Genomic DNA, 25811 nt, shown 5'->3' on the forward strand with positions numbered 1-25811 from the left:
AATTCAATTCTGGAAAATCTCGCGCTTTGTTAATAAACTTGAAGACAGTCTAAACTAAACAAAACCAGTAGTCATTTTGCAGCTGCCCTAATGATTTCGAGCGGCTGCCATAAATCACCGCTGATTGAATCCTGGCAGGACGTGTGGGGGAGGGGTGAGGGGGGTGAAGCGTCGGAGAGCTGCGTCCATGGTCGAAAATAAGACCAGAAGTTCTTTGTGGGTAGCTTTAAAAACTAAGAGCACAATGGTTGCCAAATTATCATTTTTAGGTACAGCTTATGAATACTAGCTCCCCCCTGCTATGTCTTTTAGCTTTATCGCTTTACATATGACATACAACAAAGTGCGATGTGGTAAAAAGAGCATGACGGATTTTAAGCAAAGCAACACTGTCTTATTTTGAAATTCGCCGCCGGAAACGTACACATTCACATTAGCCGTCTTGACACGATAGCTAGTCTGCAGAGAGAAAGAGGAGCTGGAGAGTAACGGGAATTCGGCTGCTTTGGAAATTAAATTAAAATAGAGGAAAAACACGAACGAAACCGGATACCGGACACCTAACGCAGGTAAGCAGACTTACCTGTGAAGCTGTATTTATTAATTGTGCGACCCGTGGTGGGGGTGTTGGTGAATTTTTGCCGGTTTTAGGAAGATGTGGAACATCATGAAAAGTATTTGGGAAGAGCGTTGATCTGCTGGGCGGTGCAGTCATGCAGCCCCAGAGCCTCAGGATGTTTTGTTCTCCTTGTGTCTGAAGTTTATACTGATTAATGCAGCTGGACAAACTCAGACAAAAGCTATACGAAACAGAATATTTGAACATGTAGCTAGTGATTATAATGTAAATTGTGGAGGTATCCAGTGCTGTCTTTAAAAACAAAATGAAGTGTACATCAAAGCCCAGCACTTGTTGCTTAAGTCATGAAGCAGATTTAGGAAACATCCTGTGTGCAGCCTCGCAGTGGGATACTCCTGCCAGTTACAGGGAAGATGATAAAAGGGCAATTGTCCCAAAACTAACCCACTTCCCAGATATGAAAGGGCTTTGCAGCATATTGCGGGGCTGTTGAATAATGATGCCTTATAATCTGACCTTGAACAAAGCTGCTTTGTCTCCTTTTAGCTGTGCTCTTTGTCTGTGTGTTATTTCAGCTGTCCTTGGATGTTTTAATGGGGGTAAACTTTTTTTTTCTTTTTTTTTTTTAAACAAATTGATGGCTTGTTAGTTTTGTATGTTCCGGCTTTGGTCTTAATGTATCCATCTTTTTCTTTCTTAGGCTGGGACTATTTGTTTCTACTTTTTGGGAGAGTAGATCGTGGAGTGTTCTAACAAAAGAAGAGGCAGACACAAGGATGAAGATGCTCCCCGGTTCTCCTTCTGGATCTACTTATTCACAGGCTTAGCTTCATTTAGAGCCTTTTCCTCTGGTGTTTTAGTAAGACCTAGACTTTGAGAGAGAAGACTGCAAACACATACACATTCACATCCTTTTATTGCCTCTTAATTGTTTCCTGGCAGAGCCAACTTAGTGATATTTTGGCAGTGCACCAATATTTGCTACCGCATTATTGAAACCATGGCAAATATGTGCCCTTATGGCCGTTTTACCCACGCCGTGGTGAGGGGGATTCCAGAGACCTTTGGGAAGACAGCAGGGGATGGCCAGGAGAACGGGGAGGTCTCGGTGGACCTGGCCAAAGCTCAGCGTCAATTTGGTTGCCTGACAGGAGCGTTGAGGCAGAAGGTGGGCCTGCAGCTGATCGAGATCCCCCCTGACCCTGAGCTGCCAGAAAGCTGGAGGATAGAGGATGTGGCAGTCATCCAGGGAGACACAGCGCTCATCACCAGGCCCTTCAAACAGCAGCGACGGAGCGAGGTAATGCAGCAGAGAAGAAGCCTTTCATAGGGCTCTTAATCTTGTGTTTAGCCTTAGGTAATAATTTTTCTACCATAATCATATGAACCAACTTGTAGCCCATACCGTCATACTTTGGCACATGGTCTTACTGATCTTTGTTGTTCCTTAGTGGTGCGATCAGTGGCCTTTTAGAAACTCCTGTTTCAGACACTTGAGTGTAGACTTCTGAAAACAGTATTTCTATTACAACAGTGATTTTATTAATGTATTTTGTAGGTGCCCAAGTAGGTCTCAAGGTTTTTTCTGGCTCCAAGTCTAAGGGGAAAAAAAAAGTTATTTTTGGCCATTTGATAAATAAGGTGGTGGTGTTGTTTCTGTTGGGGGCAACCAAAATGATGTTACTTTTTTTTTTTTTTTGGGGGGGGGGGGGGGGGGGGGGGTTGTATGCAGGGAAAAATCCTGGGTTTGTATTTTCCTAATTCCTTGGAAGTTTGCTGGAAAGAGCTTTAGGGAAACTGTTAGCTCAATAATGAGGCAGTTCAAATGATTCATGTCCAGTTAATAAGTTTAACACTATATTACAGTTTTTTAATGCTCTGTTATGTTTCATGGAATGGAAATGAACTGACTTACAATGAACGAGAGCATGTTAGGAAAGCCAGGAAGGAACTCGGAGAGTTAATTAAAATAACATTATTAACATATTATCACAATAGATACATGCTGACATCCAAAGGCTCCAGGTAAATGCACAGTTCTTTCTTTTTGGAATTAATTTTTTTCTTCACTTATACAGATATAATGCATTCTCTCTGGTTGTAAATGCTAAATGGACTGGGTTCTTATAGCACCTTTTTACTCGGTTAAGCACTCAGTGAGCTTTCTGCTACAGGTCTGTTTCACCCAATCACGCACATTCATATAGCACTTTTATCTAAGCCTAAGCACTTTCTAACACACACACACACCAATGGATGCATCAGGGGCAGTTCAGGGTTCAGTATCTTGGCCAAGGATACTTCAGCTGGCAGACTGGAGGACTCAGGGATCAGTCTATCAATCTTCCAGTTGGTACACACCCTACCAGACTCTAGATGCTCTACCACCGCCACCCCATTGTGCTGCAGTGTATAAAGTATTTCAGAATGTGTCACCATAACATGATTATTGTGGAAAGAGTGTAATGATAGTTTTGTTTTAATCTAAACTTCAATTGTCTTAGCAAAAGTTCTTTAGAACGTTTACAAGTTGTTCAAAATGCAGCGGCAAGGCTTCTTATGAAATCCTCTAAGTATTCTCATATTACCCCGCTTCTGATCAAGCTTCATTGGCTCCCCGTGAAATTCAGAATCCAGTTTAAAATTTTAGTTCTTACTTTTAGAGCCCTCCATGGACAAGCACCTTCTTACATCAGTGAACTCCTGCATCCATATACTCCCATCAGATCATTGAGATCATGTGACCAGGGTCTCCTGGCTATACATCCCTCAAGACTCAAAATGAAAGGAGACAGAGCTTTTGCCTCTGTGGCACCCCGTCTGTGGAATTCTCTCCCTGTCTCCCTGAGAGCGGTGGATTCGGTGGCATCTTTTAAAGGACAGTTAAAAACTCATCTTTTTAATATTGCATTTGCTTAATGTTTTCTTTGTACTTTGTTTTACTGTTGTGAAGCACTTCGTGGCAGCTGCCTCGAGAGGTGCTATATAAATAAAGTTTTACTTACTTACTTACTTACTAATTTATTTGCAACTGTAGCTTCCAAAAATATTTTCTAAAAAAAGGATGGCTAAGAAATTATTTTGAAGTCTTTTTGCTGTGGTTCTTCCTGTCCGCCTTCACTGCTTACAGCGACAGTTTCACTTCCACTTAAGCCAAGATGACAGGAAGCCTGTATTGGATTATTGAGAGGAGGAAAACCAGTTCAGCTGTTTCTAAACACTTTGGTTTCAAGAGGAAAAACAAAAAGTTTCTCTTTAAAGTTTAACGAATCCTTGATGTTTTAAAGTCAATTTACCACATTAAATAATCGTGATGTAAATACTCTATCATATCATGAGTTACTGTGAATTGTACAAAAAGTAGAAAATTTCCATTCAATTATTAATTGTTGGTGGAACCAGAAGTAATGAAGGTGCATGCAGACTTGCAGAGCACACTGACCACCTGTCTGAGCTGTTTTTTGGTTTGTTTTTTGTTTCCCCGACTCTCATACTGAGTTTAGTTTATTCCTTTCTCAGGTGCAGGCGGTGAGGAGGGTGATGTCAGAGCTCAGCCTGACTGTGGTTGAGATAGACGGTGAGCAGGGCGACTCTGGAGGGGCCACGCTTGAGGGCAGCGATGTCCTCTTCACAGGGAGGGAGTTCTTCATCGGCATCTCCTCCCACACCAATCACAGAGGGGCAGAAGTGCTGGCGGACACCTTCAGGGTAAGGGCTACGTGGGGGGGAAAGGGTACATGGAGCAGAGGGAAGCAGACAGAGTACTACTTCAAACTTTTGGTGGCTTAGGGCTACTTGTCATGAAGGTGTGTGTGTGTGTGTGTGTGTGTGTGTGTGTGTGTGTGTGTGTGTGTGTGTGTGTGTGTGTGTATACATCTTTGATTTGAGGAGTCGAGACAGCAGGCTTTTAACAAAATCTGACATCTTTGCCTCAGAGTCGTCATTTCAGAAGGGATGCCAATCAACATTTTGACGTGGCACAGCCGCAGCGTCTTTGTTTGCAGCCTGCTGCTGTGTTTTATCATGTCAGATGTCATTTAAACATAAGCCTTCGTGACAGCTTTTCTATTTAGGACTACTTTTAATCACACCAGTGGTGATGGGCAGTGGATTATTTTAAATATCTGAAACTACTTACAAATACAAAACACTTAAATATAGAGTCCTCCTCACTAGAGATTTGTGTGTTCCAGTCATGTCTTTTATACATTGAAGGTAAAAAATAAAATAAAAAATACTTCTACTTGTGCATCCATGATTATAGCTCATCATTCAAGCCTCCCCTCTCGCCTCTGTTCTCCAGATGCGTTTTAGGAATTGAGGCATCCTTTAACATAGTGTATTATGATGGATTTTTGCATACAAATGGAAAAATGCATATAGATGGGTGGCATGCATCAGAGAAACTTGCCAACTTGAGTCCTCTCTGCATCATCCTTTTAGTGCAGAAAAGTACACAGACACTCAGACACTGTCTGCTTTTAAGATTAAAACTTTGCTTTTTAATAAAGCTTATAGCTCATATCCCCGAGTTATGCTGCTATAGCTCAGGCTGCTGGGGGATTTCCCATGATGCACTGAGCATTTCTTTCTGCCACTCCCCTCTCTTCACTCCTGATAAAGTTATATAAGACTACTGTATGTTATTAACTTTGTCTTTGCAAGATTGTCTTTACTTGTTATGATATGAACCTCTGTGTGTCAGTGCTTCTCTATAAAAGCCCAACTGAAGGTAATCAGTAAACAACTAACTAATCTATAAAGTTTGTTTTTAGTCTGTGCAACAAAAATGGCCTTGATGCCAAGAGTACAGTCAGAAAAGGAACCAGGTGCCAAGGAGAGCAGGTGGCCATTGGCTGAATCGTATTTGGGGAACTCTTGTCTGTAAACGGTGACGAATGAGGCCGTTCCACTGGCCAAATAATGACGACTGCACAGCACGCTCCCTCTGGCTTGACTCGAGCTGCCCATTAGTATCAACTCCCTGGGTTCTTTTAAGAGCTTTTGACACATTTCTCTTTGAAGTGCACACAGACTGCATATTCTCAAGCTGAATTTGCTGTGTGTGTGTGTGCGTGCGTGTGTGTGTGTGTACGGGTGTTTATGTGGGTGAGTGGTATGAAATGGTGTCAGTGGGCGGGAGGATTTAAGTGGTCAGCTCAGGGGACAAATGGGGGAAAACCAGCAGATGATTTCATCAGCTATCCTGAGTGTTGTGTTTCAGAGGAGTCACTCTGGTTCCATTTAACTTTGATTCATAAATATTACCCTTACAGTGTGTACAGTATAGATGGATGCCATGTATTCTCTTCTCAAAGTAAGTTATGAGTCAACACGAGTCCTCGTACTGGTTACTGGGACATGTGAAAAACCAGTATTAATGTTATTAGTTACGATGTGTTTTTTCTGTGATGATAAAACAAACTTGTTTGGACACTTCTGGATGACTGTAATTTTACTAGCAACCTAGTAGGACTGTGTGTGAGTAAAGTTTTTACCCCCACATCTGTTCAGGACTTTGCAGTGTCCACTGTACCCGTCTGTGATGGAGCCCGACTGAAAAACATCTGCTCCATGGGAGGCCCGAACACCATCATTTTTAGCAACAGTGATGGGGCCAAGAAGACACTCCGGGTAAGAGTGTGTTTGTGCAGTATTTTCTATTAATTGATATTGTGGCATTATAGCAATTGAGGGAAAAGAGGAGCAAATATCAGGGAGAAAAAGCTTCCTATAGCTTTCATTAAAAACAGGATTTTTGCAGGTTTCTCCTTTTTTCCTATTTTCTTGCACTCAAATGGTTATCATTCTGAAACTTGTTCTCAGTATGTACACAGAGCCACAGGAGTTGGGGCAAGTAGCTAAAAAAATATGAAGCAATACTAAAGTGAATCAATGTGACTTTAGGGAAAAAACGAGTTTGCTAATACTGTCTTCTGAACTGTGAACCATGCAATAAAAATATGCAGCTGGAAATGAGCATAATATTTCATGTTTTAATCATGTTAAAGTTTTTTTTTCCTGTCATTTTGCTAACTGCTTTATAGAAATCCATGTGTGACAGACTGCCAGCTGGTCCTGCATGTTCATCTATTCATGCCAGTTTGTTTACACAGGCTGCATAGCTTTCCATTTAGCATGTGCCTGTGCTGGAGAGTTTATAACAAACAAGGTGGAGGCTCTGCCTAAAAGGAGCAGAATTGGCTGCAAGGAACAGCTTGTACAGTTATATATGAAGGGTGTTCAGTGTCACTGGGTGGACATCCCTAATGCTGGCAGTGAGACGGTCATTCCAGGCACCAACTTTTAATCAGAAAACAAAGGATGTTTCTGTACCATCGTACTATTTAATATGACACATCCAGTGTGATTGAAAACACCAGTGTCCTGCTGTTTCTAGTCATATTTCCACCCACAATCCTCTGCAACAGCTGCACCTATAAAAAAGATGAAAATTCAAGGCCAGTGTTATAACAAAGTACTGAGTTTAAGTGATGGATACAAACTATATGCAAGATGCTATACTTGGTGAGGGTGGCTGCAGGCAACAGTAAAGTGGGGCGGTGCAATTAATCATGTTTTAATTTTGATTACAATTTTAGCTTCCAACATTTATTAAAAAGATAATTGGGATAAAGCGATGATTGTGCTGCTTTATGTTTAGCTGTCATTTTGCTTTGCTCTTGCCTCTCCATAATAGTCCAGACTCACTTTGCACCTGACTGTGGCAGATTAAGATCAGTTCATATTTAATTTAAATTTAAATGTAAAATTCACGTTTCTTCTTTCTTTTTTAATTAAACAGTTTTTCCAAAGTCTCTGAGAAATCATAATAAATAATCTTGATCTCAGTAATGACCAAAACCATAAACCACAGAGCTGAAAGTTTCCACTTTAATGGTAAATATTTTAAGATTTATAAACTTAGACTCCAGTTGAAGGTGATGAAGTTTTCAGTTCATTTTATTCAAATATAATGAAAAAAGTAATACAGCATGAGGACACATTATTAAAATGAGACATTTTTAGTTAGAAAATTCATTAGAAAACATCGTTAGGCAGGGCCCAACATCGCTCTCCAGTCAATACTGTTTTTTATTATGAGTCATAAATATATAATCTCTCCGTCCTCACTTGAACTGCACACATCTGTTGATGTCATTAGTGTTGGCTTGGAGCTCGGAGACTGTGTGTAATGCTGCGTGTGTGCGTGTTCGCCTGCAGATGATGGAACAGCTGACTGATCACCACTACGATGTGCTCACCGTCCCAGAGGAGTCAGCAGCAAACTGCATCTACATCAAAGGTCCGTCTAAACGGGACTTCCTGCTGCACCGACCAGCAGATGAATGCCCTGACAGCACTTCCGTGAGTACCACCGAGGAATTACTTTGTTTTTATTGCAGATGATTGGAGTGTCATGTCATGTTAATGTGTGTTAATAGAAATAAATTGGTGCTAATTCTCATTACCTCAAAGTTAGTCAGATTTAAGTGTGTCTACAATTATGGCAAATTAGGTTTTTCTGACTCTTACTTCCTTGTGTTGGTTAGGATACATAAACACTGAATCCTATGTTCACTAATATTAAGCAGGCATGCTCTTCCTTTGCATGTTGTCTCAGTATAAACAAAAGTCTTATTTCATATCATGTCAAAATCAACCACCAGGCTTTTATAATAATTTTAATCTGGCCTACTTTATAACTTCAAATTCTCAACAATTTTTTGCCCAGTTGGTTTTAACTCTAGTCTGCACAGTGATGCGCCCCCTACTGGACTTTTTTTTGGGACTAGTTCAGACTGTGGGGGGTTTATGCATTTTACATCAAACTGCGTATGTCCACCCCTTCATATGATTGTTGTCCAGTGTGGCTCTGTATGTAAGCTGAGTCCTCTTATGATTTATTCATCTTTGCCTGTTGTTAGAAGATTATCCCTTTTAAACCCTAATGTCTCTGTAATTCAGATGTTACCTCTGTTTTCTGTTGTTTCACCTCCTGGAAGTAAGACTCTTGCATTTGTTAAGAATGGCAGACAGTACTGAAGGTGTGTCTTTGACTGGCTCGCTCTGAACTGAGCCTTAGACAAAGGCTGGATGACAGACCTGTGGAATAGAGAGCGCTCTAAAGATCTGAACAGGTTTATTTTGAGTCATCTCACTGTGACCATTTTAAGGTAACAGCTGTGTTTCTGGCTCCAGTAGTCTTGTGAAGTTGATCTCCTGCCCACAGTGCCATCGTTGACCCGTTAAATATGCAAGTAGGTGGCAGGACAGAAGCTGAGTCCAGCATAGCGAGCATGAATAAATATTTTCAGATACTTCTGTAGTTTTACATCAGGATTGAGGCAAATGGATATAAAGATTTCAAACCAAATGTACAATTAGGTGCTAATTTTAAAGTTTGTTTGGAGACATTGATTTTTCATGGTGAGGAGACTGATTATGATGTCCTGAAATGATGCTACTAAAAGACAGTAAACTCCTCTACAGTAGGTATCACAAACACACAAGCAGAATCCCTCAAAGTGAAAACCGTACCCAAGTCAGCAGACAGTTTTAGTAATCATGTTGTTTAGTCTTGTTGTGTTTCCAGTGTGTGTAGAGTTTCCATTGTGATGTGGTGCACAGAGAGACAATATAAATGCAGTTTTTAGCATAACATCCAAACAGGGAAACTGATCAGGCTTGAAATAACTGGAATTGTGGATCTAATTTTCAACCACTGAAGCAGATTTTCCTTCCTCCTCTCCTTTGAGTTGTCCCTGCAGCAGTGTCTAGTGTAGTCTTTAACAGCTGGATGAGGTCTGGATGACTGAAGTGTTTTTCTCTCTCCTCTCTGCAGGCCTTCCAGAAACTGCAGGACTACACCCTCCTGCCGACAGCCTGCAGCGAGGCCTCCAAGCTGGGAGCATCTCTGTCCTCGCTCTGCCTACTCATCAACAGAAAGCATACATATTTCTGAAAACACGCCCGCGCTACGCAGCATTTATGTGCAGGTGTTCATAGTGGTGGGGATGGTGACACTAACACGCAGTATTTGTATGAGACAGAATGAGGCACCTGATTCACTGCACCACTGCCCCCTCTGCTGAACGAACAGCGCTGCATGGTGTCATAACTCCATTCATAAAGCCACTAAATGAAGCTGTAGTTTTGCACTGTTTCAATTGTGACAGCTTTTTCAGAGACCACTAAAAGTCACCCTACAGGAAGCCCCCCCCCCAAAAAAAATCCTGTATATGTTCAATACTTTTTTTTTTTTTGGACCAATGTATGAAGGAAAAGCCAAAGGCACCATTCAGTTGAGCATGTTTTTTTTTTTTCACCACATACAATCTTGATCCAGTAAAGGGACATTATGTCCACTTTCCAGAAGGCTGAAGGTCTCTTGTAATATTACTGCTTATGGTAGGCATGGTAAACATTTAAAGATGACTACACTCAGATACCCTTTGCTACAGTGTACAGCCTTCATATCCCCAATGTGTTAGGTTTGTATTATTTTCAGTACTTATGTATTAGCTGTTTTTGTTTTAATTACTGGACATCTGTAGCTGCTAAATGTAGAAATTCAGATATAATTTAGCTTTACAGTGTATGAATTTGATGCAAGTGTAGAACTATTAAAGACCAGCTGTAAACTTAATGGTACTCCATGTTCCTGTGTAATTTAACTGCCAGTTTATTAGGTACATCAGGTTAAACTAAATGCAGTTTAATTCCAATAGTCAGTGAATTTTCTGCTGCTTAACCGGTTCAGGGTTGGAGCCTATCATCAGTCTGTCACAGGGTTAACTGCAACAATTCACTCACATTTACACCTACAGCCAATTTAGAATCACCCATTAACCTACGGTACATGTTTTGGGAGGAAGTTGGGAGTACGAGGGGAAACCAACTGGGTCAGTTAGGACATTGACTGAAAGCCCCCCCCAAGCTGGCTGCTGGACTCAAACCTAGCACCTTATGTGAGGCAGCAGTCCTAACCACGGTTACCCAACAGTTCTGCAATAAGTCCAAAGATTTTAACTTTATGGTGCTTGAATTGTATTTATTCTAGCATCACAAACCACAAAATCAAAATATTACAGGCTTTGAGTGTTTATTGCAGCACTGCTTTAAGAGGCTTTAATAATTTGCTTGTGCTTAAACTGAGTGGATCTTTTTCAGAAGCCAGCTTTCCAAATAATCAAAACCTTGTATGTGTGAAGTCCAATAAAACACTCAAACTCTTAACAGAAATCTTGATTTATTTTGTTAGACATGTTTAACGGTTGGATTTAGCGACTCTCTCCAACTCGTCCTTCTTCTTGATGGCATAAGAGTTAGATGAACCCTGCAAAGAGTGAGAAACTTGAGATTAACACCTCAGTCAGAACACACACTGATAACAGAATGGGTGCAGTTTCACATCAGCTCTGATCTCCAAACATTTCTAACATAATTGACAGGATGTAATCAGGGTCCACTAAGTCTGTTACCTTAGCTGCATTGATCAGCTCATCAGCAAGACACTCAGCAATGGTCTTGATGTTCCTGAAAGCAGCTTCTCTTGCTCCTGTGCACAAAAGCCAGATGGCCTGCAAGATGATGGAGAGCGGACATTATTGAGGTGTAACGATTTCAAACTTCAGTGGTGTGAACACAGGCCAGGGGTGAAATGTGTCTGAGTTGGTGATTGGCTGGGCCACATTAGACTACAGCCAATGAATAAGCAAAGACGATTATTCTGCGAGCACTCTAGCACACCAAGACAACAGGACATATCCAGGCGTGACTCTAGCCTCGCTTAACACACGACATTCAAAAACATTGAACCGCTTCAAATTTACATGCCAAAACTGATAAATGTACTGTTGGACCAATACCGGGGTTTTTAAAAAATTTTTTAAACAGTATTAATGTACTTAGATACAGTGGACAGGTTAATGAAGTAGTCAAAATGCCAGAAAGCCACAATGCAGGAGAGACTTTACCTTTCACACCCCCTTTTACAAGGTGAAAAATGTCTGTACCTCACAATTTTTATTAGTCACTAATAACGGACACCACGAAAATTTTAAATGTTCATAAAAAAGCAAACTAAAAAATTCTGTTTAATTTCCCTTCATATTTTGCTGTGTTGATCCCACAGTTTGAGAACCAGTCTTGTATGCAGACCTGAGTTCAAAAGGCCCACTGCAAAACTGAACATGCAACAACTTTAAATGTTCTAAAAGATGCAGGAAATTCATCTCATCACAATAGACAGTGCTATTAATGACTGTGGGGTGTGTTTGTTACCTGGTTGACTCTACGGAGGGGTGACACATCCACAGCCTGCCTCCTGACGGTACCAGCACGACCAATACGGGTGGAGTCCTCACGGGGTCCACTGTTGATGATGGCGTTGACCAGGACCTGCAGGGGATTCTGGGAACAAAACATCAAAAAAAAAGTTTTTTAAAATCAATACACAACATGTAGTAACATGACATACACATAGGTCTGGAGACTTCGTGAAAGCTGACACAATGTACTGCTAATGTCATTTTCCTACCCGTGCCATGCCATATTTACCCTTAAATATGTATATTAAAGTCCAGAAGCTTGTCTGCTTAGCATAAAGACATGAAAAACACAGAACAGCAAGCCTGTCTAAAAATAGTAAATCATCAGTACTCTGGGTATCTGAATAAAATTGTTTATATATTACAGATATTATTGAAAACTGACTCTGATCTGCTCAGACCACAGTGAGATCAGGTAATCTGTAGTGAAGTGCAAAGGACCAAATTTAAAACAACTTCTGCTCAGATACTTAAACAGATAAAAATCATTTTTCAGAGGAAACAATCATTTATTTTCTATAGTTGTAGTTAAAAAAAAAAAAAAGTTCAGTGTCAGATCTAAATCACAACAATTAATCAATACACACTATAGTAGTGAAGCAAAAGTACCTCTCCAGTCAGCAGATGAATGATCTCAAAGGCGTGCTTGACGATGCGAACGGTCATCAGCTTCTTGCCGTTGTTGCGGCCGTGCATCATCATGGAGTTGGTCAGACGCTCCACGATGGGGCACTGGGCCTTGCGGAAACGCTTGGCGGCATAACGGCCTCCAGAGTGTGGCAGGTACTTGGCATATTTCTCTTTCACAGCAATGTAATCCTGTAGTGAAAAGTGGCATCTTTAAGCATCACCCTTTTTTTGTTTTGGTTGTTGTTGGGAAACAGCATCGTTAAAGCTAGGCAGTGTATCTGAGCCGGTGATTGACTGGGCCACATTAGACTACAGCCAATGAATAAGCAAAGACGATTATTCTGCGAGCACTCTAGCACACCAAGACAACAGGACATATCCAGGCGTGACTCTAGCCTCGCTTAACACATAAAATGCACAACTACATTCAAAAACATTGAGCCTTTTCTAACTTACATGCTAAAACTGATGAATGTACTGTTGGACTAATACCTGGGGTTGTTTTCTGCATAGAAGGAATTTTGGGCCCCACAAAAGCCAAAAAGAGGACACTTTTTTTTTTTTTTTAAACAGTATTCATTTACTTAGTGGAGAGGTTAATGAAGTGGTCAAAAATAAGACTGCCCCATGTATGGCTGTGGGTCTCAAACCCTTCATGCCCCCTTCCACAAAGTGAAAAGGGGGTATTTCTATCAGTCACTGCGAGCACTGTAGCATACCTGGACAACAGGTGAGTGTCCAGGCGTGACTCTACCCTCCTTACCACCACCAAAAAGGTGACAACAGCTAATCTTTCACGCTGCCCACCTGCAGGGAGATGTCATTGATCTGGACATCATCGGTGCTCCACTTGCCAAAGAGCTTGATCTCTGGGGTCTCAGCCACAGCGGGGGCAGTCTCCCAGTCGGTCACTGAGGAAACACCAAAACATTACTGCCAAGCTGTTTTACAATTTATAAATCAAGGGCACGATAAATGACAAATGTATCTATTGTTTTTAAATCTACATTCCGTGTTCAATTTAAGACGGGGTCCCATCAGTTTATAACGGTGAATCTTTTTAAATAACTTGTGAGAAGACATAAGCCGAAAACACGTGATATATTAAACAAATCTGTGCATAACAAATGACCTGAACGTTACTGTAGCTTCACTGAGCCGCTGCTCCATGTTACGTTGCAGCAAACTCATGTTACTGTACAAACCCCCACGATTTGATACTTTATTTTGAAGCAGGGTCATTAATGGAAATATATAATTTTTAAAAAACAGGTTGTATGGTCAGACTTGGCAGAGCTAAAGACAGTCACACAGGAACGGCGAGGCCGGAGATGGAGCCTGCATCAAGCCAGCAGTAGCAAACTTGCGCCACAGCAGCTACCAAATTTACAAACGTCTAAAACCTGGGGTAGAGCGCATTTTAAAATTAGCGTTTGTTGATTATACTGTGAAAAGAGTACCGTTTGATATTTACATTTTTTGTGAAATGGTGTAGTGAACGTGACGCTTGTCGGAGCCGCTAATAAACGCACAGGATCCACATGTGCTACATGAGCTAGCCGCATGCTAACGCTCAGCGCTGTTGTGCTCATACGGAAACATTCGGAGGGAATAAAACCACCTTTTCGAGAAAACCAGAGTGTTCCGTACGAATTTATAGGACGATGAAAATCCAAACTGATTCTAAATATGTGCTGGAAGGTTTTTCATAGCGTATGAAGGAAGTAAAAAGTGAATTTTTGACTCACTTATTTCTGCCGTTCTGCACCACACTTCTCTGAGACGGAAAAGGGCCTTTTCGGGGCGCCGCGTTCAGATATCCGGCCCGGCGGTTGACTACTTCCGGGGCTCAAAGCATCGTGGGAATTGTAGTCTTCTTTCATGTCACTTCACCAAAGGACGTGAAAGCTTGTTTCCACCACTGAAGATTTTTTATCCGTCCGCAAGTTAAGATATTAGCTAAAGCTGGGAGGGCGTTTGAAATTTTGATCTAACTTAGAAATTAAACAGACAAAACATTCAATTCAATTTTATTTATATAACGCCAAATCACAACAAACAGTTGCCTCAGGGCACTTTGTATTGCAAGGTAAAGGCCATACAATAATTACAGAGAAAACCCAACAATTAAAAACGACCCTTTATGAGCAAGCACTTGGCGTCAGTGGGAAGGAAAATTTCCCAAAACAGGCAGGTTAAAGTTTGGTATGGATCATGTAACAGTGCACTTTATTTGAATTCAATTCTCCAACTTCTGATAAGCATACATGAAAAATACAAATTTTTATACTTTTCTGGCCTTTTAAACTGTGCATTCCTATCTTTCTTTTACAGTAGCTGTTAAAACTTATGCATTTATATTTTTATGTAATATCATTTAGTTTCAGTTAGTTTCAAAAGTGGGGTTGCTTGTTTCAGTTAAGTTTTTATTGTCCAAAAACTGTTAATTTTAGTTTTTATTATCTTCAGTTGACTTACAGTCATCTACAGAACTTAATACTTTGCTAGGAAAATGGAAAACAGGTGCAGTGATTTATTGAAACATACACGGACATACAAGACAAAAACAGTTGATACAGTTTCAACAAGCCACCCTTCCACTGAGACCATTTCTGATGAGGCTTCAGTGAACAGTAGATGAACTGAAGGGTCAGAGGCATCATTCAGGTCCCATGTCAGATCTCTGCTGGATTTTTTCCTATTTCTTAAAGACATGACTTTCAGATGCTGTTCATCTGTTGTAGATTGTTTTTAGGACTGTCACTTCTTCTTTTGTCCTCCACTTGTCCAGTTTCTTAAGTTTTTTAAAGGACACAGTACACACCGTGCTGAGTTTTAAGCTAATAGCTTTTTGGGAATCACCTTGTTTGTGCAAAAATATTCTTTTATGTCCTCCAAACTGTCTTATCTTTGGCATTTTCTATCGATTTAACTACAGAAACAAATTCTAGGTTTTGCGACAGTCTGCTAGTAACAAAGTGCCTAAAGATTCAATCTGAAAGTGATTCTTTGCTTTGTTATGTGTAGACACGACACTGGTTCATCCCTTGAGTTAGGTGCCTTTTTCCATGCTTGAACAATTCATACGTCAGTATTAAATTGCTTAACAAATGAAAGCATTCCTCTGAAAATGGTCAACTGTAAGGACTGGATTTTAAATGAGTCAAAAAGCAGCCAATGTCCCAAGAAAAGCTTTAAGAAAGACTTGAGCTATAGACTTTAGAAAGCTGAACTCTATAGCTTAAGACCACTCTAAAAAATTACAAGAAAGTCTGGCTGATTGGAAGTAAAATATAAAGAAATAAGGGGTGGATCAACACTTTTGCACAGTATTGTATGTAATATAGCCCTATGGTGGATCAGTATATTTGAAATCAGTGAAATTTGTATCAGCACTAATAATATGTGTTCATTGGTGAAAGTGTGTTTTAACAGGACAAAACATTTGACACAAAGTCTCAAAACTGTCTTTTATTGAAGAACTGACAGCATTTGACAGCAGCTCATTTACAAGACAAACATTGTAGAAACTGTCAAAATAGTACTTTGTTTTTAAAAAAGTGTCCATATCCACATTTATGGTTTGTTCAATATGAAAACTGAGCAGAGCAGGACATCCCTTAAATCCACATTTAGTTCAGCAGTTAGTTCAGCTCTGAATTGGTACCAGCATACATGAACAACAGATGCAACAATATTAAAATAGTAGCTTCAATACAATTAAAATCATCCCTGTCTCTACAAAATTACTTCTCTTTATATTGTGCAATGTATGCTTAACTCTTGTGAGTTCCCTTCTTGTTTTCGCTCACAAATACATGCTTCCACTTTTGTCCTGTCAAGAAATATAAGAACGACAAGCAGAAATTAAAACTGTTACAAATGAATCCCTTTTGCAACAGAGACGAACGAACGTGAAGGTCGCTAAAACGCCTGAGGTATCTAAATGTGATGAGAGGTTCGGTGGACCAGTAAACACTAATATAGCACTGCCACTTTCTAGTCTTTCGGAGCTCGTTGCCACCCCTCCATATCATTATTTTTAGCACCCTCACTAAAGGCAGTGTGTCGTAGCACTTTGGTAATGGGCATGTGGGGGAATAAATTAAGGCTTCATCTATGAAAGCGATGGAGTAAAGCTCCAAAGCACTGCATGATAGTGACAATAAACCGATGATAAGATCAGATGTATACTCTAAATAAACACTGGGGTTAAAGATATAGGAATGAAAATGTACAAATGACTCATCGTGAGACGAGCAGGGCAGTGAGTCTGTACACGGAGGCGACTGAACGTCACTTAGGCACTGTTGTGTTCGTGTGGTAGGCTTGAGGTATGGTTGATAAAGCAGACGCATGTCGTCTGATACACTGTATGTATTTTAAAGTGATAAACACATTTTTTAAAATCAAATTAGAGGGGCCCGCAATGGATTTTTGCTGATACAGCAACACTGGTGACCTCAACTGTACTACCACAGTTCACCCTCATCTTAAAGGGCACATTAAAACTGGAGGTGCGAAGTTCACCATCAGACAGGAAGGAAGAGTCTAATGACAAACAGTTCCACAGACAAACGTGACTCACGCTTGTAATAAAATTCAACATATCCTGCAGCCTCTGCTACAGTGATTACTTGTTACTTGTCCCTTGTTAATGTTACAGTGAAAAATTGTTAGGAGTGCTCCTTTAAAATCAGAAAAGCCATTACAACCTCTTTGCGGAGGTTTCTGGCAGCCATCAGCAAACAGACAGCGATGTGCTGGATTTCTCCAAAAGTAACAGCATGGTTTCTAAAATAAATATTTAAACGAGAAGTGTAACATTTTGGGGAATATGCTTTTTTTTTTTTTCTCCTCTCTCAATTTGGGATCAAGACTTAGATACTTTGATACGATTAGGGTTGACGTGAAGTCATCACACAGCTAGACTCGCTGCAGTAGTCTCCTGAACCCTAGGTGTCGTCACTCAGACTAAGCCTTCACATCAGGGCTGACGATGCGAAGTCCAAGAAGTCTCACACTCACACACACACACACACACACACACACACACACACACACACACACACACACACACACACACACACACACACACGATCTGGGAATCTCTAAGGCCCTGTACTGTATTTGTGCATAACTGATATGACGATCATGCACTCGTGGCACCGCAGACAGTATAAAGCATGGACGTGGCTTCCAGGTTGGAAAAATAAAGCCAGTGCAGAAGTGTCTTAAACCTGCATTCTATCTGGAGGCCACCAAATGGCGATAGCTGTGGTTGCAAAAAAGCTTCTGGTCCTAACTAAAATTTTTTTGTAACATGTAGTTTTAAATGACCTTGGAAACCAGTGAAGGAGGTCATGGTCGCTACGTCCATCTTTTATACTGTGTACTATGACACTGAGGCCCAGGATTGTGCTGTTTGCAAGGGCGTCATCAGAGTGAATAAATGGAGGGGGTTAGCTCAGCATAGCAGCTGAAGGCTATTAGCCCGGCTCTGTGTTAAGGTTAAAAAATAAATAAAATCTGCCTACCAGCAATTTTAAGCCTACCTAATAACATGTTACATGTTTTTGGTTAATCTACACAAAAACCAAACTATGGGGCTGAATTTTTTTTTTTTTTTTTTTTAAATGCTGGCAACATTATGTTGACAGCTAGAGCCTAAGAAATAACTGCAACTTAGACCTTCTCACAGCTCTTTCTTAGATTTAATGTACATATTATTACATATATTTTTTTAACTTTTATTTCCTTTGTTTTTTTCACTGTTGTATATGCAAAATTTTTTACATTTTGCAAATTCTCACAGTATAAAGCTCTCACTATGTGCCTGTGACACTTTAACTTTAACTATGTTGTTTGTTTATTATAGACTGTACATTGTAGACTTTATTTTTTTAAGCCTGCTGCTTTGATCCGTTGTGAGATTAATAAAATATCTATCTATGCCAGTAGTAGCCAGCATCATTTTACTCTTATTTTTTTTGTACAGGTAAACTAAACAAGTCAGCTAGTAAAGTTAAACATGCTGGTTTTGTCCTCTTCAGACACAAGTGGGCTAGCTGTTTCCCTTTGTTTTCAGTCTTTGTGCTAAGCTAAGCTAACCAGCCTCACATGTATTTGTACAGATATGAGAGAGGTTTAAAAACTCTCAGCATGAGATCAGAAACTTTTCCCCAAATGTTAAACTTTCTCTTTAAAAAGCAAATGAGCAGTTATACCAGAACCAAAAGACGGTAAAGAAATAAATCCTGATATCACCTGTAGGAGCTGTAAACCCCCCCCCCCCCCAAAAAAAATGAGATTACATCCTACAGAAGATACTATACTGAGGTGGATTTTAGAAATCAAGACCTTTTTTGTGTGTTTGTCTGCACATGTGTGCTGTGAAGTGGCTCTGTGCTAGTCCAGCCACTTCTCCATGCATGTGTGGAACACGGTCTCATTGGAGTGCCACCAGACGTGCTCAACGCCGGGAACAGAGCAGAGGATCAGATCTCCGCGAGCCGCCAGCGTCTTCAGCCCGAAAACATCTCTCAAGTACAACTGGAAAAGGAAAACGGAGCACGAGTTAGTCATTAATAATTCGACTGCAGGGGCTCACTAACAGGGGATTTACATATTTGTGTTAAACTGCAGACCTTCCTGAAAACCTACGCTGTAACCTGACTTACACATCCCTGGAAATGTAATGACACTTCACACTTCAGTTGTGATTGGCCTGTGTGGTAACATTGATTCCTCCACTTCAAAGAAGTGGAAAAACTCGAGGAACAAACATGTTTGCCTAAGAAGAAAGAGAGTGGGAAAACCGTCCCAGCATTTTATTCGTTTCTATCTTGGCAGGATGCAACCACAAGGTAATTAACACATAATTATTAATTATGATAATTATCCACTTCCGCTTATCCTGTTTGGGGTCGTGTGGGGGGGTGGAGCCTATCCCAGCATAGGGCAAGAGGCAGGGTACACCCTCTACAGGTCGCCAGCCTGTTGCAGGGCCAACACAGAGAGACAGACAACATCCACACTCATGCTCTCAATCACAATTAACCTAACTCCAGAAAGTGCGTGTCTTTGGACTGTGGGAGGAAACCGGAGTACCCGGAGAAAACCCACGCAGACACGGGGAGGACATGCAAACTCCACACAGAGAGAGAGGCCAAGGTGGAATCGAACCCAGGCCTTCCAGATGGTATTCTAACTGTGAGGCAACAGTGCTAACCACTGTAATGTAAACAGCAAACACAACCCTACATTATGGAAGTAGAACTTTAATTTTAAGCATTTTAAACATCTTTTAAATAATTGATACAGTGATTACACATTCTTAATGTGGCTGAAGATTTAAGGGCGATACTTTTCAGAAACATTTTAATTTCTCACGAGTTCTTCTGGTAGGATTAGGACAAATCACAGATGCTTCTTTATAATGTAACATTGTATGTAAAAAGTAGATAAGTAGTTCTGCTGGATAATAGCTATTTTGACTTTGTGCTATAACTAAAATTTAATTGAATCAAAGAAACTCAACACAGATTAAAAAAAAAAGTAAACCAAAGAAAAGATAAAGTATTGGTATTAATCAAAGTGGAACTGAAATAAACTTAAATCAAGTGCTGTTGTGTGTCTGTAGTCTGACTTTTACTCACATCCTGGTGCTGCATTTCAACAACCGTCTCATTGTCGTCATAAAATCCAAACTGGCTGTAAAAACGTGAGAGAGACTCAGTGATAAAAATGTGTGAGCATCACATGAGAGTCATCAAAACAACATCTCAGAAGCTGTGACCACAAAGAAAAAACTGAAATTAAAGCAGCAAAAATTATGCAGCCTCGTGGTTTCATCCTAAGTCTTATTTTAGCACCAGAATCAATTTAAATGCACCACATATGAAAAATGTTCATCCAAACTATGATGTACATTTTCCAAAAATGTACATCATTTTATAATTATAGTCCAAAAATAAATTGTATTTTAAAGAAATCCGCATGTGTGTGAGGTTTCAGATTAGAAGATGACGTCACCTCGACTGCCAGGGTGTGATGACTCCATCGTCCGGTCCTCCAATCAACACCAGCTTTTTGATTTTGATGAAGTTCTTCTTCCACTCTGGATGGGAAATAAAAGACACCTCGTGACTGCTGCACACTGAAATCAGTCATCAACAACCCCTGATGAACTTCAGGTAACATAATTTATGTGCTAAAGTGTGCCTTAAGTGACCCAGTGCTGAACTTCGAGGTAAGGTGAAAACAGCAGTACTAAAATTTGTTATTAATACGTGTCAGTAAGTGATGATTATGTTATTTTTACTCATTAAAGACAGGAAGTTACATCTATCTGTTTGTTGGATATGTGCCTTGTGTAACTGTTTTGTATTCCTGAAATCTTTTCTTATACTTAGATTGATTTCCCTGATATATTGTGTCACTGAATAAAATTAAACACTCTGGCTTTTGTATTAGTTTTTTTTTTTTTTTTTTTTTTTTTTGACCCCCTAGTGGGCAAACAAGGTACTGCAGAAAGGCTGAAGCAGTCATTTTTATTGTACAACAGATTATCTGCATTATATTGGCAGCAATTATAGTTTACAGAGTGCGTTTGTTGTTGTCAGTTTTGTGTCTGTTGTTTGTAAATGTTTAGTTTAATTTTTTTATTCATTTTAGTCATTTTTAATTATAATAATACGGAGGAAAGTGCTTTCAGCTGTTCCCTTTAAGGGTTACCATAGCAGATCATCTGCCTCCATCTCACCCTATCCCTAACATTCTCCTCGCTTCATCTTTCCACCTGTTTCCTTCTCATTCATGTCTTGCTCCTACTGACTTTCATTCCTCTCCAGCAGATACCTCCACCTCTCCAGGCTCTCTTCCAACTGCTGCCAACTCTCACTACACATCAAAATATCATCTGCAAACATCACAGTCCACAGAGACTCCTGCCTGACCTCATTCGTCAGCCTGTCCATCACCACTGCAAACAGCTCAGAGATGTAATCCCACCACTACCTTGAACCCATCTGTCATTCCCACAGCACACCTCACCACTGTCCTCATACATGTCCTACGCCACCCTCACATGCTTCTCTGCCATTCCTTCTCTCTTGGCACCTAGTTGTACATGCCAACATCGAGATCCACAAAGACACAGTGCAACTCATTCTGAAGGCTGAAGAGGTCAGTGTTTAAAAATACCCTACAACATTCATTATGAAATATTTAAATTTCCAAAAAGTAGTCTGAAGTAATAAATGAAAGCTATGGGAATTAAGTTATGGGTCGCTCTTCATTTATCTGACCCAACTACCTGATTTTTAGCTTTACATGTTGCTAAGAGTTGTGGTTGGGGCACAGCCATGTGCAGTTTTATGAAAGGCTAGAGGATGAAAGCACTCTTTGACCTTTCATTGTCTCCAGACTTCTGAAAGTACTTTTTAGGGGTCACGAGGTCAACACTGGTCACTGTTACAGACAGTGAGGAAAACACGCTCGATCACAGTTTGCATGGATAAAATCTTTGGACCCGTTTTTTTCCTGACCTGTTGAATTTGGATTGGGTCTCTCACTATTGATCAAAGCCAGATAATCACTGCTGTTCACATACAGGTCTCTGTGGTGGGGGTCTGCAGACAGAGGAGAAGCAAAACAGATGTCAAAACACTTGTTTATGATTTTAAAGCTTGATGAGCTAGGACATATAAGAAATATACATTTTACAACTTAATCTGTGAGAGAAATTTATTTCTGGAGTCTCACCGTTCCAGTAGTTGCAGATGGATATCTTCTGTCCTATTGCGGTGTAGCACAGGTGGTAGAGGTTTGATTTCACAAACTGAGGGAAGAGGTACTTTAAGTAGTCTGTGTCTGAGAGGAAAGACGGAGAACCAAGGATGAAGACCAAGCCAGAGAATAAATCAGTCCATAACATGATAAAACCCGGAGTATTTTTGTTCATGCATGTGTCCAGTATATCTGTCTTCACTTTGCTCCCCAGCTAGCTGCGAACTGTGTCAGTTTGCTGAGTGATGCTGAAAATAGCTGCAAGCTGTGGCCAGAAATGATGCCACCAGAGCCACAAGAGGGATATGAAACAGTAAAGCTGTAAGCTAAAACTCACTTAAAACATATGTACTCCTCCACCTCGAGGTCCCTGTATCAGGAATGTTTCTATAAAAACAGTAACATCACTCTTATTGACTCACTGTTAGGTTATTTACTTCCTTACAGTTTTGCTGAGGCAACTTCAGCATTTTCCAGAGTCTTTCATCATTAAAGCCCGAGAATATTCCTTTTTCAGCAGTCAGGTGTTAACATGGGTTCAATACATTCTCATTATAAAACTCCTGACTGTAGGCACTTTAAATGCAGCAATTAGCTAAGCTCTCAAAGTTGGACCCACCTCCATACTGCCCGGCTTGAGGCGAGGACAGGGAGATGAAGGAGTGGACGTTGTGGTCTGACAGAGTGGAGAGGATCCCTCTGCAAACCAGGCCACCTGGAGAAACACCAGCAGAGGTACAGGTGATGTGTGTGTAGCTTTGTAGACACCATTGAGTTCCCCACCTTCTTATTGAATGTTGTACTACCTGCTTAGGATGATAATTGCCTCACAGGGCAATGATAGGCGGATAATTGGTCAGGTGACTGTGTGTGCTGATTTGTCAGTGCTCAGAGGTATTATATCCAGTTATTTTCATTACCAAATAATCCACTGAGTCCATATTTGATCATTAATTTGTCAAACAAACCTGAAGAAACTCCTAAGAGTTTAGAAGGTGAAACTACCTTACATTTGGCACTTTCACATTTCAGACAAGATCTCATCAGGAAGTCTTTCATACTTCAATGCAAAAACTCTTCGCAAATTAATGCGTCAGTTGAGCATAGTTAACCGAACACGCGCATCTTTGGACTGTAAGAGGAAGCCAGAGTACCCAGGAAGGACATCCACACAGGAAGCTCCCAGTCAGCCGATGGATTTAAACCCCAGGCCCTTCTTGCTGTGAGATGATAGTGCTATCCAGAACTACAGTCAGGTCTGAGTATCTGCTTGCATAATATGGTGTGGTGGGAATTTCCAGCTGCTGACTGATGCAGAAATCCTAAGCTCTTTCACAGTAAACAGTGTCACTCTGATATCACCCTCAGCGAGAATATCTGTAACTATGGACACAAGACTGCATTATAATCTTGTGCAAATAGCAGATTTGCACTCACTCACCTTGTGAGTAGCAGATAAAGTGGACTCCGTCTGCTGAGTTTTGCATTATTGGATAAATAGCTGCCTTGAATCCCTCCACTTGTTTCCACATGGGCTCCAGGCTGAAGCCCTTGTCAAACAAGTCAATGATGGTCACGTTCGTCCCCTGATGAGACTGCAGGAGAGAAGAAGGAGATGGTTTTGCCTCATTTAACAGGAACACTCACGGAAAGCACTCTGCCTTGGTGATTTGTCATATTATTCCATTAAACAGCTACAAGACTCAGCACAGAGTCCTCAGAGACTTCAGGCGCCTGTGCTGTCAATTAGATTTGAGGATGTTTAAGCTTGTGAATCATTAAGCTGCTGCTGATGCGGAAGTACAAATTAACTCAAGCAGAAAATAACAGGGCTTCAACTTCCACTTTCAGTATTTTTAGTGCACCATAAAGGTCTCATTTGTAGTTTAAAAAAAAAAAAAAGGAACTTAATGTTTGTTTTAACCTCGTAAACGTTTCCTGAGAGTCCACAGAAACTCCAGAAACACCACCACATCTTCACATCAGCCAGGTATGGAAGCTCGTACCCACCACAGAAATAACAAAACAAAAAAACACTTTTTGCCATCAGTAAGTCAAAATTTCAGGTTATTATTTCAAAATTTCAACTTACTAACTCAAACATCCAAGAGAATAACTTAAAAAGAGTTATTAAGTTGAAATTTTGAAATACTAACTCAAAATGATGACTTATGGATGGCTTTTTTTTCTGTGGCAGAAACAAGCCTCCACAGCCAGGTCTATTGGTGAGAGTTTGGAGAGAGATTGGCACATTTTACTGTCTTTTCATAAAGTCAAAACTTTATCACAAAACCTCAAGATACACTGTCTGCTTTTGTGTACATTGTGTGAAGAACATTATACACGCAGTCCAGAACAAGGTTATTTTAGTTAACCAACACTTAAAAAAAAAAAAAATTAAAACAAGGCGTGAGAAACAAAAATATAATCTAGTATAAGTATCTATAATGGCTCCGTTAAGTATATAAATGCTATTATTGTTAAGAGTACTATATAGCAATAAAGCATAAATAATGTAGTAACCTCACCATAAAGGTGACTAATACAGTAGCAGCTTATTACATGATGCGGGTCCACGTTTTGCTGATAACATGTGGTGACATAATCTGTAAAGCCTGCAGGATTTACTGTAAAATACATGTTTTTATACCCGGCACTCACCTCGTTGATGAACCGCTCTAATTTTTTAAAATCCTCTGAGCTGTCGAACAAACCGTGCACGATGATCACCGGCTTGTACCCGACCACCGTAGCCCAGAGACACGCACCGAGCAGCGGCCACAGCAGCCCGGCCATCCCGCTGCTGCTCTTCATCCTGAACCTGGCAGAACCGAAGCCCCTCATCACAACTTAAAGTAATAAAAGCTTAAAGGTGAGAAGGGAAAATAAACACTTGGTAAAAGAAACCAAACCCATAAAACTGTGAGTTTCTGTTTCTTTGCTAATGTGCCATCATCTGCAGCTCCATTTCTAGCTGTGGTGGAGATGAGCAGCGGTCCTTTAAACGATGCCGTTTCAGCCACCGCTCTCCGTGTGTGTGTGTGTGAAAAAATTAAAAAACACACACTCCACAACTGCTTTTTGCTTCTGTTTATTCCGGTTTTAAATTACAGGTGAAAAGGCTGTTACTGACGTCATTTCCTGTGTCCGATCGTCCAATCAGCGGGGAGCAGCGTTCTTCTTCACAGGGTCACGCGCGGATACGATATCAGTTACATTGTGACGCAGGTATGTATCATAAGTTTTATTTTCCTGTTCATTTATACTTGCAACTTTCACCGTGTCTCACAGATTATATGGAATTCATGTAATGTCAGACTGTGTAACCATAAAATCTTTTTTAAATATACAATTTATTTATTGCCGTTAACATGTTTATTTAAGCAGTAATAGAAATGAAGAAAGGGAGGAACTGCTGTCTTCTAAAGAGTAAATGTGTGGGAAATTTTATTTTAAAGACTTTGCAAATTTTAATTTAT

The 25811-nt window shown here is 40.4% G+C and overlaps 3 protein-coding genes and 2 non-coding genes across 5 annotated transcripts; 1 reads left to right on the forward strand and 4 right to left on the reverse strand.

Moving 5' to 3' along the window:
* Nucleotides 1-447: 447 nt before the first annotated feature.
* ddah2 (DDAH family member 2, ADMA-independent) lies at nucleotides 448-10229 on the forward strand. Its single transcript, XM_030740912.1, has 6 exons — nucleotides 448-569; nucleotides 1281-1880; nucleotides 4100-4288; nucleotides 6095-6214; nucleotides 7805-7948; nucleotides 9426-10229. The coding sequence occupies exons 2-6, from the start codon at nucleotides 1581-1583 to the stop codon at nucleotides 9543-9545; spliced, it is 873 nt and encodes a 290-aa protein (XP_030596772.1). The 5' UTR covers nucleotides 448-569; nucleotides 1281-1580; the 3' UTR covers nucleotides 9546-10229.
* A 586-nt stretch (nucleotides 10230-10815) lies between these two features.
* Nucleotides 10816-14393, reverse strand: rps5 (ribosomal protein S5). Its single transcript, XM_030740913.1, has 6 exons — nucleotides 14292-14393; nucleotides 13351-13454; nucleotides 12523-12732; nucleotides 11867-11995; nucleotides 11065-11163; nucleotides 10816-10919 (listed from the first exon to the last, which is right to left on the reverse strand). Coding segments are annotated over exons 1-6 (612 nt in total). The 5' UTR covers nucleotides 14293-14393; the 3' UTR covers nucleotides 10816-10850.
* LOC115788842 (small nucleolar RNA SNORA3/SNORA45 family) lies at nucleotides 11242-11373 on the reverse strand. Its single transcript, XR_004020633.1, has one exon. It is a non-coding gene; the product is annotated as a small nucleolar RNA SNORA3/SNORA45 family (small nucleolar RNA).
* LOC115788844 (small nucleolar RNA SNORA3/SNORA45 family) lies at nucleotides 12814-12945 on the reverse strand. The gene has a single exon (XR_004020635.1). It is a non-coding gene; the product is annotated as a small nucleolar RNA SNORA3/SNORA45 family (small nucleolar RNA).
* A 2991-nt stretch (nucleotides 14394-17384) lies between the features above and the next one.
* Nucleotides 17385-25426, reverse strand: ppt2b (palmitoyl-protein thioesterase 2b). Its single transcript, XM_030741796.1, has 8 exons — nucleotides 24994-25426; nucleotides 23774-23927; nucleotides 22952-23047; nucleotides 22309-22416; nucleotides 22092-22175; nucleotides 20578-20662; nucleotides 20202-20256; nucleotides 17385-19095 (listed from the first exon to the last, which is right to left on the reverse strand). The coding sequence occupies exons 1-8, from the start codon at nucleotides 25174-25176 to the stop codon at nucleotides 18952-18954; spliced, it is 909 nt and encodes a 302-aa protein (XP_030597656.1). The 5' UTR covers nucleotides 25177-25426; the 3' UTR covers nucleotides 17385-18951.
* Between the last annotated feature and the right edge of the window lie 385 nt (nucleotides 25427-25811).

This window comes from Archocentrus centrarchus, chromosome 11 (genome assembly GCF_007364275.1).
Source record: "Archocentrus centrarchus isolate MPI-CPG fArcCen1 chromosome 11, fArcCen1, whole genome shotgun sequence".
NCBI classification, from domain to species: Eukaryota; Metazoa; Chordata; class Actinopteri; order Cichliformes; family Cichlidae; genus Archocentrus; species Archocentrus centrarchus.

Coding starts and splice junctions, on each gene's coding strand:
- ppt2b (XM_030741796.1), bottom strand. CDS start 25,176: ATGAGGGGCTTCGGTTCTGCCAGGTTCAGGATGAAGAGCAGCAGCGGG. Junction 23,048..23,773: donor CTTTATCTGCTACTCACAAG/GTGAGTGAGTGC, acceptor GTGTTTCTCCAG/GTGGCCTGGTTTGCAGAGGG. Junction 20,257..20,577: donor ATCACACCCTGGCAGTCGAG/GTGACGTCATCT, acceptor ACGTTTTTACAG/CCAGTTTGGATTTTATGACG.
- rps5 (XM_030740913.1), bottom strand. Junction 12,733..13,350: donor TCAATGACATCTCCCTGCAG/GTGGGCAGCGTG, acceptor TTTTCACTACAG/GATTACATTGCTGTGAAAGA. Junction 10,920..11,064: donor AGCTGATCAATGCAGCTAAG/GTAACAGACTTA, acceptor CACTCTTTGCAG/GGTTCATCTAACTCTTATGC.
- ddah2 (XM_030740912.1), top strand. CDS start 1,581: ATGGCAAATATGTGCCCTTATGGCCGTTTTACCCACGCCGTGGTGAGG. Junction 1,881..4,099: donor AACAGCAGCGACGGAGCGAG/GTAATGCAGCAG, acceptor TTCCTTTCTCAG/GTGCAGGCGGTGAGGAGGGT. Junction 4,289..6,094: donor TGCTGGCGGACACCTTCAGG/GTAAGGGCTACG, acceptor ACATCTGTTCAG/GACTTTGCAGTGTCCACTGT.